This window comes from Thrips palmi, unplaced genomic scaffold (assembly GCF_012932325.1).
Source record: "Thrips palmi isolate BJ-2018 unplaced genomic scaffold, TpBJ-2018v1 HiC_scaffold_16, whole genome shotgun sequence".
Taxonomy (NCBI): Eukaryota; Metazoa; Arthropoda; class Insecta; order Thysanoptera; family Thripidae; genus Thrips; species Thrips palmi.
Genome location: NW_023144625.1, coordinates 9130232 through 9147442, shown reverse-complemented (window position 1 = coordinate 9147442; position 17211 = coordinate 9130232). Strand labels below are relative to the sequence as shown.

The 17211-nt window shown below is 54.3% G+C and overlaps 1 protein-coding gene across 1 annotated transcript in view; it reads right to left on the bottom strand.

Moving 5' to 3' along the window:
• The window catches only part of LOC117642972 (protein Wnt-10b-like), a 59397-nt gene that overhangs the window by 10192 nt on the left and 31994 nt on the right, over window positions 1-17211 (bottom strand). The window contains exon 5 of the mRNA XM_034381609.1: window positions 2949-3220. Within this exon, the coding sequence (XP_034237500.1) occupies window positions 2949-3220 (272 nt within the window). The remainder of the gene's footprint in view (window positions 1-2948; window positions 3221-17211) is intronic.

The following is a 17211-nucleotide window of genomic DNA, read 5'->3' as shown; positions in this document are numbered from 1 at the left end:
TTTTGTATGTTTTTTGTTTTGTATGTTTTTTTTGTATGTTTTTTTTGTTTTGTATGTTTTTTTGTTTTGTCTGTGTTTTTTGTTTTGTATGTGTTTTTCGTTTTGTATGTGTTTTTTTTGTTTTGTATGTGTTTTTTGGCATACTTCTTTTTGTTTGTTTGTGCGAGGTGATGTGAAAAATGTCCTGATTGGGTCCGTGCTGCTCGATCCGTCCCCCCGGGGTCATTTGACCACTCGGTGGCGCGCCATGGCGGTACCCGTCGCGCTATGACGCTAAGCGTGAGAACTCAGCCGGCGAGAGCGACTCTGAGAGCGAAACGCGACCCGGGTCCACTGCCACTGGCGTGGCCATGGCGTGGCCATGGCGTGGCGTGCCCCCAGCCCCCGTATCCCTGTATGGACTCACATCACCGCTCCGTCATTTTAGTGACTTCTGATCCTCGTGATGGCCGAGGAGAAAAATGAGGAATAAAACGAAACGACGACAGAGCGGCGCTGTCGCGTTCTGGACCGGGAAGAGACTCCTCGTTGAAGGCGAAGCCGTCAGCGCGAGAGCACTTCAGTTCGAGGTCATGGTCCATAAGCTGTGTACAAATTTGTACACAAGGTACAGTTATACACTCTGAAAACCTTACAAACTATTTTCAGCCTTACAAAGAAAATTAGCTTGCTATATCAATGTATTTTCAGCATGCATAAGATTACAAAGAAAATACTTCGTAATTTACAAACTATTTCTTCGTACAACAAACTAAATTAGTTTGTTCGTACTATATGCTCAAAATACTAAGTAAGGTTTTGAGCGTGTTCTGAAGCACAATGTGGAAATATTGTCCCCAATTTACGTACAAAATTGGGTACATATATTATTTATACACAAACATGACAATAGTTATGGACAAATGAAAGTACATAAAAATTTAGTGTGTAGTGCGTGGTGGGTCAGTGTTCGCAGTGATCGCACAACCGCGTCACGCACGCCAGGCCCGGCAAGCCATGGCAAGCCGTCATGCAGGCCCCCCGGTGGCCGTCATGTCAAACTCATGTCCCGATGCCATGTCAACTCATGTCAGCGCCATGTCATATGTCGCCATCGTCGCCAGGCGCTCCGCATGGCTCCATGCCGTCGAGTCAACTCACTTCTCGCGAATCGTCAAAAGGCGCACCGTGTGCTCCACGCTCTCTCTCTCTCTCTCTCTCTCTCTCTCTCTCTCTCTCTCTCTCTCTCTCTCTCTCACGGGACGCCGCCATGAGTGCGAGAGAGACAGAGCGACGACGCCGGGCGGCGGTTCGGACGCAGCCACCAGAAGAAAGTAGTGGCCTGTTTGGAAGTCGCGTAGCGCCACGCGGGGCCGCACCTGTCGTCCGCTAGCAGTCTGATGCCGAGGGTCGTTTTCGTCGCTCTGTCTCTCTCGCACACATGTGCGTCCCCTGTAGGTGCGAGAGAGACAGAGCGACGACTCTCGGACTCGGCCCGCCAGCATGGGGGCCTCGTCGGCGTCCTGGCGGACGAGCGCGCCGCCACCGCCATGCCTTGACGTGCCGCCTTTCGTTATTGACGTGATTTTTTTCGACGAGGGGGAAAAAGTTAGTATGATGTACTGTGGCGGCTGGTGCGGATTAAATCGCCTCCCACATCAGAGGTTCCTTCGAGGATTTTTGTTTGTTTTGGGTACAGAATTTGGCGGACATGAGCAAGGATGTGCTGTGATTGGGTTGAGTAAGGTTTGGATCAGAATTAGACTTGGTAGGCTTGGACTGGTAGGCTGGTGCTTGCTTAGACTAGGTTTGAACAACCCAACTCCGTCTCCAGTTAGCCCTGTCTCAAGTCATCCCTCCCTAAATTGTTGGCTGAGCGATAGCGAAGCCCGTTACTCAGGTGGGGTTGAAAAATTTTGTCTGTCTGTCTGTCTGTCTGTCTGTGTGTCTGTCTGTCAGCACTACTCCTCCTGAACGGCTCGGCCGATCTGGCTGAGATTTTGCACACTTTTTAGGTAAGTTCTTGGCTCGGCACACGCGAAATTTCACTATCCTAGCTCAACTGGTTCAGTTTTTTTATAGCCCAAAAGCACATAAAAAACGGCGAAAAATCGAGTTTACTGCAGGCAGATCAATTTTGTCTTGAAGAAGGGGGGTCTGGGGGCGGAGCCCCCCAGCATGCAACAAGTTTGAGGTAACCGACGATGGGCAAGCCATGGCCTGCCGAAGGCAGGCTAGCGCCGCAGGCCAAGGTAGGTACGCCAGGCGCGGATTGGAGGAACAGGCAGCGAGACATCGCGAAGCCTGTTACGACAAGACGCAGTCTGGCGTAAACCTACCTTGTATCAAGTTATTCCTGAATTGTCTCAAGCTACCCCTAAATTGTTTCAAGCTGTTCTATTGTCTCAATAGCTGCCTCTAAATCGTTTCCAGTTACCCTTTAACTGTCTCAAATTACCCCTAAATTTTGTCAAGTTTGGCGTACAAATATTACGTAACGTCTCCTCTTTGAGGCCTCTTTTTGACCCCCTCCCCCCCGTCCATAATCGGTTCAACCCAACCTTCCCATGTATTTAAGACAGGACCGTCATCAGAGGCCGAACACCCTCCCCCCCTAAAAGTGATGACGTAGTATTTGCACGCAGCCTTACCCCCAAATTATCTCTAATTCCCTTAGTTATCTCAAGCTACCCCAGTTTGAGATCAAAGTGGCTGAAACACAATGGGCCCGAAGACCGGCGCAGGCGGCCGAAACTCCATGGACTGCAGAGTTTCAGAGAAGCTAAATAAGACTCGAACCAAACGTGTGACCCCACCAATGGACTCCTCGCTCGGAGAGCAATCCATTGGTCGGATCACACGTTCGGTTCGGGTCCCATTTAGTGACTCTGGAGCTCAAAACGCGTCTGGAGTTTCGGCCGCCTGCGCCGGTCTTCTGGGCCACTGTGCGACATCCCCTTGTTCCTCACCTGCGCGCATGAGCGCGGCGCCCTGCGGGTTGCCGGCGAGTCCGGCCAGCCCCCTCGGCGACAGCGTGGAGCAGTTCCAGCGCTGGCTGCGGAACTGGAGCTGGCACTCGTTGTGCGCCATGCGCAGCCCCTGCAGCGCCGTCCAGGTGGCGTCGGGCTGCCGGCGGCACAGCGCCTGCTGGTCGCGGCTCAGCCCCGCCAGCGTGCGGCACAGCAGTGTGCCCGCCAGCCCGGCCTCCTCGTACGCCAACGCGCCGGCCAGCGACCCGGGCCTGCAACCAAACACACTGTCAAAACCAGGGCGGGAAATAGCACGGTAAAAACGGTATCTGGTTTTTCCAGAAAGCCTATGGTAGAGACATAGGCGATTTTCAGGGAGAACCAGGAACCGTTTTTACCGTGATTTTGAATTTCAGTGAACAAGTTTTTGAATTCCTCATAAATTTTTCGATGACGTTTAATGAACTGCAGCCAAATTTCCATGAATTTCGATATGAGTTTGACTGGCTGTGAAAGAATTTAGTTGAGGTGTGAATAAATTTCATGAATTTAGATGACCATCATTTTGATTATCTACGAAATTCGGTGTAATCATTTTTTGGGATTGTTCCCCTTGGTTTACAAATGTCTTTGCGGTGGAAGGCTGCACCAACATATTACGTACAGTGAAGATTTTTTCCAGAGTACAAAAGACAGTCGACATAATACTATAAGGTCAGTTACAGAGTCAGGTGCACCACCATAATACAGAAAATTTTCACCATAATATGGAGAAGTTTCACTCTACGACTTTTAAAGTGTGACTTTTGAAACGAAAAGGAAACCGAGTCTCATTGGCAGCATAACAACGAAAATGCTTGTAATACAAACGATTAGTTTGTAAGAAAAAGATAAACAAAGGCTTGGCGAGCTGCACAAGAAAATTGTGCGAGGGCAACGCAGGATCTTCTCCTTGCGTTTCAAACAAAATCCGAGCACGATGGACGTCTTGAAAGCCAGCCAGTGAGCCTACGCGGCACTGCCCGACTCCAGTCCGAGCGAGCATGGCGCCTGGAGGGTAGGCAGTCCCGGACGCACGTCTGTTCGACGGGCCTGCATCGACGCTGCCGTTTCTGCGGTTAGGCACTACGTACGCCACGATCAGGACTCGTCAACACACAAACAACCAAACAAAGGAAACAACAATCCTTGACTCCTACGCACTCCTTTGAGGCCTTCCTTTCGCACCCAACCACCTGTCCGACGAGGGAAACAACCCCGCTTGTCGACACAGTCCCATGCTGTTATGTCATCCTTTTCTCGGCCAGTCTCCTTCCGAACGGTGGTGGTCTCGACGCACTGTCTCTCTCGCACTCGTGGGGCGTCTCGGAGGGTGCGAGAGAGACAGAGGGGGTCGCTGCCGCTCTACAGTGGGCCAGAAGACCGGCGCAGGTGGCCAAAACTCCCGACGCGTTTTGAGCTCCAGAGTCGCCAAACAGGACCCGAACCGAACGCGTGACCCCATCAATGGATTGCTCTCCGGACGAGGAATCCATTGGTGGGGTCACAGGTCTGGTTCGAGGCCTGTTTAACGACTCTGGAGCTCAAAACGCGTCTGGAGTTTTGGCCGCCTGCACCGGTCTTCTGGCCCACTGTGCGCTCACCCCGCTTGCTTGCTCTACTCGTTATCGTCCACCCCTGCGGACACTGATTCCGAGAGTCATCGCTCCGTCTCTCTCGCACTCGAGGGGCGTTCCAAGTGGGTGCGAGAGAGACAGAGAGACGACTCCTGGAGGCAGTCTGCTGCACGTGCTGTTTCCCCGGCCGTGGTGTTGGCAGTGGCGTTAGCACGGCGCCGAGAGCCCGTGCGCGCCAAGTAGACCAGGTTAGTGGTGCCCAAACGCCAGCCACCTGATTCAGGAGGCTCCCTTTCGTCGCGCTGTCTCTCTCGCACCCCTACGGGGCGCCCCAACCAGTGCGAGAGAGACGGCGCGGCTAAACAATCCTTTCGGAAGCAATCTAGAGGAGGGCTACCGCCGGCCGAAACGGAAAGTAGTGTATCGACCGTTTTCCCATCATGGCCAAGTGAGTCGTAAAAAAACAACAGCAATAAAAAGACCGATAAAAAAAATAGCGTGCGCGGATTTGGTCGGCGAGACTCCGCGTGTGGGTTCCAGTGTGGGAGGCTAATGCGGACCTAATTGCCCAATCGACGGATGGGTAATAAAGAGCTTCTCACGGCCTGGCCTGCTGTTTTTGTTGTTTTTTTGGGCTATCCATAATAATTAAGACTACTCTCCGGCACCTCGTCAAATTGAGCGTCTGCGCGCGTAATTTTAAAACGAAACTGGACACTGAATGCTGATGTCCATAACCATTTGCCATATTGCCATATTTGTGCATACGGAAAGTGTCAAACTATTTATTTAAAACATACCTAATTTATGTAACAATTTGTACATAACTCATGTGCACAAATATGGCAAAAGTTATGGACGAAAAGCCCATTGGCATTTAGTGTGTGCACGCATGACATCCAGGAAGACACTGTAAATCCAAAGGCAATACTTTTGGTACCTTTTTTGGCGATACAATTAAGTATCGCCAATAAACGGCCTTACGAAAAAGTATTGCCTTCAAAACGGCGATACACAAACGTATCGCCAAAATTTGGCGATACGTCGGAGTATTGCCACAATTTGGCAATAAACGTTAAACAAATCAAGGGGACAAGTTCCTAGTTCAATGCCGTGGTTTTGGCGATACCAAAAAGTATCGCCGAATTTTGGTCATACTTCTGTGTATCGCCGTTCAGAAGGCAATACTTTGCTGTAAGGCCGTTTATTGGCGATACTCAATAGTATCGCCGAAAAATGAACTCAAGTATCGCCTTTGCATTTGCAGTGGAGGCGTGTTCGACATTTTTGCCTGACATTGCACGGCGTAAAATGCTCAGAAACAATCAAGGTTACTGAGAAAAGTTTGTGAGCACGAAACTTTGCTACACGTAAATAAAGAATTTGTTCTGGCAACGAAAATGTCTGTTGATTTTTTGGATAGCGAAACAAAATTGGTTAGGCGTACTATCAATTTGTTGTCAGAACGAACACTTTGCTCTCACGACAAATAATTCGTGAGGCGTACAAACATTTGACGATCTCCTGACGATATTGTTCGTTGTCAAAACAACTAAGTGTTCGTTCTGACAACAAATTGATACAGTACGCTACCAACATTTTTTAAGCTATCCCAAAATCAATATATACATTATCGTTGATGCAACAAAGTCTTTTTTTTACGTGTATAACAGTGCACTGCAGTGCCGGAGTCACTTTGCCGCGCATTTCTCCGGAAAGTGACTCCGGCGAGTCACTCCGAGCGAGCGCCTCTCCGGCGAGCGGCCGGCCGGCAGAGCGGAGCAGAGCGGAGGAGAGCGCTCCGAGAGGTCCCAAATAATGACGCAATGGTGATTTAATGAAGCGACCGCCGCGCAGCAACGCGCAGCGAGCTCTTCAAATAAGAACGCCTTTATCCATAAATCACGCGACGGCGTGGCGGGGCGGGGCGGGGCGGGGTGGGGCGGGGCGGGGCGGGGCGAGCGGCGATGACGCTAATGCCTTCATTTCGAGTCCTTTTCGAAATAATACTCACCGCGCGCGGTCATGCGGCCCGCCCCGCCCCGCCCGTGGCGGCCACGACAAGCGCTGAGGCCCGTAACGTCCAGCCACGACAAGCGCGGCGGCGGCGGGGAGAATCGGAACGGAAACAAAAGGTTTTAATAACGCGCCGGTAGGTGGCCGGCCCGACCAGCAAGCACACTGATTCCGAGAGTCGCTTTCGTCGCTCTGTCTCTCCCGCACTCATGGCGCGTCCCGTATGGGTGCGAGAGAGAGACAGAGCGGTGAGAACGACTCTCGGAATCAGACTGCAGCACGGCCAGCGCGGCCACGGGGCGTAAGTGAGCCTTTGGGCAACACGATCACGGGGTCCTCCTCCGTCTAGGTGGCACGGCACGGCACGACACGGCACGGCACGGCGGAGGAAGACAGGCGGTCGGAGCGGCTCGTGTGAGGTAGAGGGCCGAGGGAACGCCAACAAACCAGCCAAGTGTGACGATCGATTCTTCGGCCGACACCTATCCCAACTGCCCCAGCGTGACCTGGCAACGCGTGGGTCATCTCGAACGAGCGTGAACACTGCAAAGCCGATGGTAAGTTTGCTCGGCACAGATTTGGGAAGCCGTTTGGAATGCGAAAATTTGGCAAGCTTGGCCTGGAAATACCACCCAGCTTGCCAAAATTTGGCAAGCTTATGAAGATTTCCGACCAAAGCTCGCCAAATTTTGGCATTCAAAACGGCTTGCCAAATCTGTGGCTTGCGCAAACTTACCACTGGCTTTGCAGTGAAAGACACGCCCCCGTGACCAATAATTTTGTACATACGGTAGTTTCACAAGTAAATTCGTGCTTTTCGTACTTAGATATGTTCGAAATTTTGCACGAGTTGGTGCAACCACGATCCTATGAACACACATTTGTAGGAAAAATATGCTGTGCATAAAATATTGTGTGGCCACGTAAAGAAAACATTTCACAAATAAGTACTGCGAGAACGAAAATGTTTTAAAGTCAGAAGGAAGAACCCATTCATTTTCCGTCAAGCCGTCCTCTGTGCGAAAAATTTCGAAATTAAACCCTTACAAAACGGAAGTGACAACTCGTGCTTTCCGCGCGGCCCCCGTTGAGTCCAGTTCGAACGTGCAGCGCGCGGACAATAGGCCGCAAATCACGCAGCGCGGCCACTGCAGCGCCCTGCAGTGTGCTTACAGTGTCTTACAAACGCCACGCGTGGGGCCCGTGGGGCTCATGCATCCCCCCGGGGGGCAAAAGCGACGACGGGGTGGTGTGCAAGCACGTTCCTTTCACCCCTCCCCCTCCACCCACTCACCACTCCTCTCTCTCTCTCTCTCTCTCTCTCTCTCTCTCTCTCTCTCTCTTCTCTCTCTCTCTCTCTCTCTTCTCTCCTCTTCTCTTTCTCTCTCTCTCTCTCTCTCTCTCTCTCTCTCTCTCTCTCTCTCTCCTCTCTCTCTCCTATTCGTTTCCGTCCTCACTTGTTCGTATTCCTTGACCGCCGCGCGCTGCTCGTGATTGTTGGACGTTCTCGTTGTTGTTCCCGATCTGGTTGATGTTGTTGTTGTTTGTGATCTCCTTGTCGTCTCCGGCGTGCCTCGTTTCAACTCGTTGTCGAAAACGGCCGCCAAAGGTCACCGCCGACGCGGTCACGCCGACAGCGTGGGAGCGGTGGCGATGTGGCCGTGCGTAGAGAGAGAGAGAGAGAGAGAGAGAGAGAGAGGGGAGAGAGAGAGAGAGAGAGAGAGAGAGGCGCCACCAAAGGGGTGCCGTGCGGCAGGACATTCCTCAAACTCTGTGCTCCACTGGCTCCGCCACCGTGTGCTGCTGTCCTCACACCGGTAGGCCACGCCCCGTGAGAGCGAGAGAGACAGAGCGGCGAGGCCACTGTGGAGAATCGAGCTGCCATGCGGCCCGGCAGTCAGCACGCGTTAGCCGGGCCAGCGCGTCGCTGCGTCGCGGTCTCCGTGTCCCCGTTGGTCCCCGTGTTCACACACTGCCCCACACTGTTACAAAACGGTGGCGGGTACCTTCCCCCTTCCCCTGTCCAGAAAAGTTGTGAGGAATTGGATAACCAGCCGTGTTTTTGGGGGGTAGCTGGCGTAGACGATGGTGGTTGAGCCACTGGTCTGCTGAAGGACACCTGGCTACGCCACTGGCCTGTAGGACACCCGGTGAGCCACTGGCCTGAAGGACACCTGGCTGCGCCACTGGCCTGAAGGACACATGGCCGCACCTGGCTACGCCACTGGCCTGAAGGACACCTGGCTACGCCACTGGCCTAAAGGACACCTGGCTGCGCCACTGGCCTGAAGGACACATGGCCGCACCTGGCTACGCCACTGGCCTGAAGGACACCTGGCTACGCCACTGGCCTGAAGGACACCTGGCTGCGCCACTGGCCTGAAGAACAACCTGCTACGCCACTGGCCTGAAGGACACCTGGCTGCGCCAGTGGCCTGAAGGACACTCAGCTACGCCACTGGCCTGAAGGACACCTGGCTGCGCCACTGGCCTGAAGAACAACTTGCTACGCCACTGGCCTGAAGGACACCTGGCTACGCCACTGGCTGAGTCGAATGGAGACCGTTTTCGGCGGTGGGCTCCTCTGCATTCAGGGAGCAGTGCGGCTGCTCTACGATCGCAACGGGGCCCAAGGCGGCCCAAGGTGCTCTGGGATGCTGTAGTGCGCGTTGACGTGCGTGGACTCCGAGACCACCTAGCCAGCCTGTCTGCTGGACCCTTTTTCCCCCAGAATGCTTCCGAAAAAATCTCGGTCGTTTTGATGACATCCTTGAAAGGAAACTTAGCCTCGAATGCTCGAAATCGTAGTAAAGAGACGACCAGAATTTCCGCGCAGTGTTGTGGCTAAAGAAAATTGCAGGATAATGGCTTGTACAAGGTTGTCCGGGAGGACAACCACTGTCGATGTTCGGGGTGGGGACACAGGATTTCTTAGGGCAAGAGATTTCGTCGGATTTCGCAAGATTTCACGCCTAAAATTTGCTTGGTTTTTCCTTCTTTTTGGAGGAAGATTTTAGGTTTCCAGAGATTTTGGGCGCTCAAGGGGACACAAGATTTCTCAAGTGGTTGCCCCCTCGGTTGTGTCTTTAATGCGTCTTACAAGTGTTTTCCACCCCTTTCCTCCCGTAACGAGGGGAACGTCTGGTAAATCTCGTGTTAGCCGGATTAAGGTTAACCCGGATTACCCTCGGATTACCTCCGGTTTCCCGGATTATCTTTGATCCAACACTAAATTACTATGAAGGTTTTTCTGCGTGCCAATGCACGAAATTAAACATGCACTTCTTAACGTACAAATTTGTGCGCGATAATGCACGATTTTCTGCATGCTTGCGCACGAAATCGTGCATTGTCGCGCACAAATTCGTGCGTTACGAAGTGCATGTTTTCGTGCATTGGCGCGCAGAAAAACCTACATAGTAATTTAGCGTGCAAGCAGGACCCCGGATTACCTCAAAAGTTTCCCGGTTTAAGTACCTAAAAAATTTTCTCGGATTATCTCTAAATGTTCCCGGATTACCTCAAAATTTTCCTGGATTACCTCAAAATTTCCCACGGATCACCTCAAAATATTCCCGGATTAGCCCGGACCACCTCAAAATTTATGGTTACGTATCGGGATGTCGGAGTACCAATTTGCTGCTGTCAGTCAGCGGGTAACCGAAGTCGTTACCGTACTCACCGGCGCGCTGCGTCAACTGTGGCGGCGACTGCGAGGCACAGGATCGCCCCCAGCAGGCCGGGCATGCCGAGTGGTCGGCCAGGGCCTCGGCCAGGGCGGCGACCGCGTGCACGGCGCGCTCGGCGGTGAGGGCTGCGCGTCGCGACACTGGGGGCCATGGCGCGTCATGCTTCTTCGCGTGCAGCGGGCGGCGCTAGCGGTGCTGCTCTGGCCGTGCCTCTGGCCGGGCCCCTGGGCGGCGAGGGCCCCGTCGAGGAGGCCGAGGCCGTGCTGGCGGCGTGCGCCCCGCGCCGGGCCATGCGGCAGGGGCGCCACCCGAAGGGCCGCACCTGTCAGGGCAGAGAGAGAGACGGAGATAAGCGACACCCTGGAGGCGGAGGGACAGGACGGAGGGACAGAGACGGAGATAAGCGAAGGCTTGGGGATCGAGAATCGCGGACAAGTCGCACTTATGGCGAGTGGGGGGGGGGGGGGGGGGTCACCGTGGCTGGTGCCACACTCGAAACCCGACAAATGTGTGCTCTCTGTAAAGGCAAAGAAAACGGCACAGGCCATGAAGGATCGCGCCCTTTGTAATCTGCTACACTAGAAAGTTGCCGAAATTTGGAGGAATAGGCGTGCGTACGGGAAGAGGGAGAGGGGTTTTTGCCCCCACCCCCAAATACAACCCCACCCCAACCCCCACCCCACCCCTACCTCTAATGGCACTTAGAAAACCACTTCACAGTGGGTAAGAAGACCGCTGAGGGCGGCCAAAATTCTAGACGCGTTTTCAGCTCCAGAGTCGGTGAATGGGACTACAACCGAACGTGTGACCCCCCCCCCCCCATGGATTGCTTTCCGAACGAGGAATCCATTGGAGGGATCACACGTCCGATTTGAGCCCCATTCAGCGACGCTGAAGCTCAAAACTCGTTTAGAATTTGGCCGCCTCCACCGGTCTTCGGTAGCACTGTGCGCCTGAAAGGAAGGCAGAAACCCGTGCGCACTTTACTGCCGTCGTGAAGGCAAAAAGTGCTGCGTTCTACCCCCCGAACCAAGTCCGCCTCTGCTGGCAGTGCCTCCACAGCCCCCCCCCCCCCCCCCAATTCAAGCTCGGCCTCTGGATCCGCCACTGAAGCTGTCCTCCGCGTCGCCGCCTTGCGCGTTGCACGTGCACCGTAATGACCAAGAAGTGCAATCTTCCGCAGCGAATCGGAAATGGCCTCGGACGAGTGTTTTCACGGCGGGCAGGGCAAAGTCACACGACGCCAGAGAGAGAGAGAGAGAGAGAGAGAGAGAGAGAGCGAGAGAGAGAGAGAGGGGAGAGAGAGGGGGAGAGAGAAGAGAGAGAGAGAGAGAGAGAGAGAAGAGAGAGAGAGAGAGACAACGCACACAGTCCGGGATCCGGAATTGTAACAGCAGCGGACCGTGCCAGCAGACTGACTCCGAGAGTCCTGTTCGTCGCTCTGTCTCTCTCGCACTGATGGCACCTCCCCTGTAGGTGCGAGAGAGACAGAGCGACGAAAACGACTCTCGGAATCAGTCTTCAGCAGAACGACTGGCCCAGGACATAAAGACGGGGGTGGCCATATAGGAAAGGGCTGCCTCTCATTAGAGTGTCCCTGAGAGTGGCCTGGCCCGTGCGGACGGCGTCGCTGCATTCACACCTCCGGCAGACGGACTCCGAGAGAAGTCTTGGTCGCTCTGTCTCTCTCGCACTCGTGCGGGCGTTTTTACGGGTGCGAGAGAGACAGAGCGACGAACAGGACTCTCCGAAATCAGTCTGCAGCGCACCTTCCCGGAGACGCGATGCGTCATCCAGTGGGCACCCCCGCCGCGATGCTGCCCGAAGTGCCCAGGGGCTGCCCCGCCACGGCCTTGCCGGGTGCGAGGCAGAAACAGGGCCGAGGCCAAAGCAATGCACACAAACACGTTCAAAAAGGAGAAATAATGAAAATGTTTCAAATTCCGACTTTTGCCGGGGCTCAGGGTCTCTCACCGATATCAGTGAAATACACGGTGAAAACGGTTCCTGGTTGGCCCAGGAGCTCCCTGGAAATGGCCTGTGCCTTTACCACAGGCTTCCTAAACATTCAGGAAACATTTTTACCGTGTAGTGACACAAAATTTCCAGAAAATCAATGGAAGAGTCCGACGCACAAAAATGTCCAAGTTGCCGCTGTGCAGTGGACTGGCTCCGTGTGGCTGCGCGGCGCGCGGTGGCAGAGGCGCTTCGGCGGCGCTTCAAAGCAGCCTCGTCAGCGTGAGAATGGCGCTGCAGAGAGCGCTTCAGAGCGACTCAAAGCGCACCGACGCCACCACACTGAGAGTCTCGCTTTCGTCGCTCTGTCTCCCTCGCACCCACAGGGGACGCCCCGCGAGTGCGAGAGAGACGACGACTCTCGGAACCAAGCTGCAGCGAGATACTCATCGCCAAGCGCGTCAAGTGGGGAAACAACGACCCCTTCCCGCGTCGCTCTCTGTCTCTCTCGCACTCAGGGGCCGCCCCATCTGAGTGCGAGAGAGACAGAGAGCGACGGCATTGCGGGGCTTTTCGGCGAGGCTGAGGATCAACCTCGTCCTCCTGGCCGTTCAAAGGACCTACTGAAGCGAGGCCTGCGACTATATAGTGCTCACAGACTGCTGGACTACCACCCTGCCTGCCTGCCAGCCTGTCTGTCTGTCTGTCTGTCTGTCTGCCTGTCTGTCTGTCCGTCCGTTTTCCCTTTCGTTTACTCAGAGTGAATGGCAAGTAGTGCGATGCGCGGCAGATTAGCTGCAAAGCGCCACCAACCCGCCGTCGCTCTCGAAGGACCGTTTATCCTCTGTCTCTCTCGCACTCGTGGGGGCGCCCCGTGGTCCCGAGAGAGACGGAGCGACAACACGATCCTTCAGTCCGCTGATGCTTTCTGGACAAATCGCCGCAGGCTCCAGTCGTGCCAAAGCAGAGCGTCGGTTCGGAAAGAATTAGCCGGGAGCTTTGAAGAGTGGCGCGGCAGAGGGAGAGAGAGTGAGAGAGAGAGAGAGAGAGAGAGAGAGAGAGAGAGAGAGAGAGAGAGAGAGAGAGAGAGAGAGAGAGAGAGAGCGAGAGAGAGAGCTTTGGTTCCCGTAATGCAAGCGAAAATAAATTGTCACTACAGGACACGATCTTGCGGCGCAGCCGGGCGCAGCGCCCCATGTTTTGGAGATTCAGGAATTTTTGAATAGGTAAAGACCATGATAGCAAGAATGAATGAATGAATGAATGAATGAATGAATGAATGAATGAATGAATGAATGAATGAATGAATGAATGAATGAATGAATGAATGAATGAATGAATGAATGAATGAATGAATGAATCGTGTGCTCAACAACTGGGAATTAGTCAAACTAGATCCGATAGAGGATCATTGATGGCAATCCGACAAAAACATCTTATGGTTCGCATCCTTTGAAACTGGAGTGCGGTCCTTGCGAACAGAGTGGCCGAACTGAAAACGACGCTCAGTCGTGGATGGAGTCGTGGGTGCAGGCGAGGGTGCATCAGCTCGTGGCTTCATTCAAGTTCCGAGAAGTCCGTTCCAGGACGCCGGGACTCCAGGATTCGGATCGCGCGAGACGGACTGGACCGACTGGACGCCGCCACTGTAGGGACGGTCCGGACCCCCGGCGGAGCCGCGCGGCGGCACTGCGCGTTGTGCACGCTCTTCGCACCTCTGGATCCACTCCACTGTCTGGGTGCCTCGATTGAGCCGTAAACGTGATGGACGGGTGGGTGTGGCTGCCGGTACCTTGATATTCCGAACACCGCCCCGTCGCTCCGTCTGTCTCGCTCCCCGACGGGAGGGCCCGTCAGTGCCGCGTCTCGTCTTCATTAGAGGCTGTTTCAGAGCCATTGCGCGCCCAGGCCACCGTGAATCCAGCCGGCTGCTGCACCGATCCCCACCCGGAGTCCGACGCGGCATCTCTCTGAGGCTGGCGGAAGCGAAGGAGAAGGCCCGCAACTCATCCCCCCTTTTGATCCTCTCTTCTTCCTGTTTCGATCCTCTCCCCTGTTCGATTCCTCTTCCCCTACCCATTTTTGATCCATTCCCCTTTCAATCCTCTCTGCGTTTTGATCCTGTCCCCTGTTCGATTTTCACCCCACCATTTTCGACAATTTTCTTTTTCGAGTCTCTATCTCACGCGCTCTTCCCTGTTTCGATCCACCTCCCCTTGCTTCGATCCTCTCCTCTTTCTATCATTTTCATTTCGATCCGCTTACCCTTTTGATCCTCTCTACTGTTCACCGGCCAGATCCTGTCGCCTGTTTCGATCCTATTGTCTGCTCCGACCCTATCACCTGTTTCGATCATCGCCTGTGTTGATCCTATCGTTTGCTTGGATACAACGCCTGTTTCGATCTTATCGTCTGTTTCGACCCTATCGCCTGCTTTGATCCTATTGCCTGTTTCGATCCTTCCTCACCTTGTCCTGATCCACCCTCTATTTTTGATCCTTTCCCCCACTGTGCGAAAAAACACAGTGATCCCTTTATCTTTTTTCCGGGATTTACTGTAGTTCGAACACGGATTTACCTGCTGGCTACAGTATCTACTGTACCTTACGGATATTCCGTACTCCACTCGCTGGTACAGTAATCCCGTAGAAAGTACAGTAGATCTGTTACAAAGTACAGTAAATCCTGTACTCTGAACTACAGTGACCGCTGTACTGATCACTACAGGGTTTACTGTGCTTTTTTCCCACAGTGCCGTTTCCGATCCTTTCCTCTGTTCGATCCTCTCCCTGTCGATTCCTTCCCCCTTTTTTGATCCGCTCTCCCCTGTTCCGATCATCACTCGCTGCAAGAATGTGCTCAGTTCACCCTCTTTGGCTGTAACTCACGAGGAGCTTACACTATCGGGAGAGTGTACTCAGATGAGCCCACACCAACGCGTACACGCTCCTAGAAGTGAACTTGGCTTGTATACTCCAAAGACTGAGCACACTGTTGAGTTCGCGGAACCACCCCGTTCGTTCTCGTCCCGCTGCCCCCCGACGTCACGGCGCGAGGTCAGGACGGTGGCCCGCGAGTCATCGAACGAGTATCGAACGCGCGTCATTCGATTGGGATACACGACCGGCCGGCGTCCCCGCTTCCACCTTCTTCTTGTTGTTGTTTTTGCTGCTGCTTTCGGGCCGCCGCCCGGCGAGGCGAGCCAAGGGGCCATGAAATGCGGCGAGACGCGCTAAACACTGCCAGCAGACGGATTCCGAGATTGGCGTCGCTCTGTCTCTCTCGCACCCGCAGGGGACGCCCCATGAGTACGAGAGGGACGAAGAATCAGTCTGCCAGGGATCTCCTCGGCGCGCTTCGGAACACGCCAATTTGTCTGGAACACTGTTCAGACCCGTCGCCGTGCCGGGGCCGCGCCGGCCGCCGCGAAAAACTGTTAAAAGCTCCGGAGGCAGGGGAGGGGAAGGGGGAGGAGGAGCGGAGGGGGGGGGGGGGGAGGAGGAGGGAGGGAGGGGAAGGGGGGGGAGGAGCGGAGGGGGGGGAAGGGGGAGGAGGAGCGGGGGGGGGAGGGGAAGGGGGGGAGGAGGGAGGAGGGGAGGGAAAGGGGGAAGGGGAAAGGGGGGGGGGGGGGGGCGGAGGGAGGGGGAAATCTTAACTCGTCGCCGGGGGTCGCTCTCCGGAGAGGCGCCCGCAAACTAAAAGGCGAAACTGCACATTAAGGGCAAAATTCGCCCCCCAGACGGACTTCGGGCGAGGAGGAGGAAAAACAGCGGGGGGAGGAAGGACGGGGGGGGGGGTGGGGGGGGGGGGGGCGGGGGGCCGGGGGGGGGCCGGGGCGGGGGGGGGGGGGCGGGGCGGGGTGGGGCGGGGCGGGGGGGGGGGGTAAACCCGGGAATGTAAAATTAGGAGGTGTGGGGGCCACCTACGTGGCCGACACCTTCAGAGGCCCCAGGCACCGGCCGTGCCGCCCGCCCCCCCACAGGCCCCGCCTCCGCCCCGCCCCCTCAGGTAGCGCGCGCCCTGCCACGCCACGCCCTGCCATGCCCTGCCACGCCCTGCCACGCCCTGCCTTCCCCGCGGCCGGGGCGCGGCACTAGAACGCTAGAGTGTCCTGCGGCAGGGACTTGCACCATCTAATGGCACTGCAAACACATCGTGATAGCAGCCAACAGTCTGCACTTTAAAAAAAAGAGAAGGAAAAACTAAAAAAAAAAGACTTTTATTTGGAAAAATTGTTCACCAGACGATCAAAAGCGTGACTAGAAGTTCAAACATCATTCTTAAAAGCAAGTTTCGACCCATCTTAATTTAGCCTATTTGGTGACAGAAGATTTTTTTTTGTCGACCTTCTTTGCCGGTTCTTGGAGGGACGGCCCGTAGGCCACCTAAACTTCAAAGGGAAAGCTAATGGAAATGACAGTGTTTCTGTTTGACGGTGGCGTGGGAAGCTGGGCTGGGCGACGGCAAGGGACATGGGCCACGCGTTGCGTCAAACGTCATGCGATGGATCGTGATAAGCTCCGCGCTATTTAACCAACCGGTTACGTGTGGTGCAAAAAACACTTCAGGACAAATCGCAACACCGGTTTTTAGCAGGACACGAGTAAGCTTCAGCTTGACACGGCATCAGAATTTGGTCCCTTCTCGAATAATACACAATACCAAAAGGGCCCCGTTTTTTTTTCCCCCCGCAAAGGAATTTTTCATCAAACACAGCCCCTGACCAAATTTCTTACATAATTGGGCCCTCACTTTAAAAAATTAAACATTTAAAAAACTTTTTTTGATAAAAAAGTTTCACTGGTTGTCTCCTTTTTGGTGGCACGGAAAATCGAAAAAACGGGAATTTGGAAATTACGGCACTTTGCAAAGGTTTTGCACAAAATATGAGGGTTTTCCCCAAATATTTTGTAAAACAAACCCCCCCAGGGATTTTTAAACCCCCAATTGAAACACCCCCCCCGACCCGCAACCCTTCCTTAAATA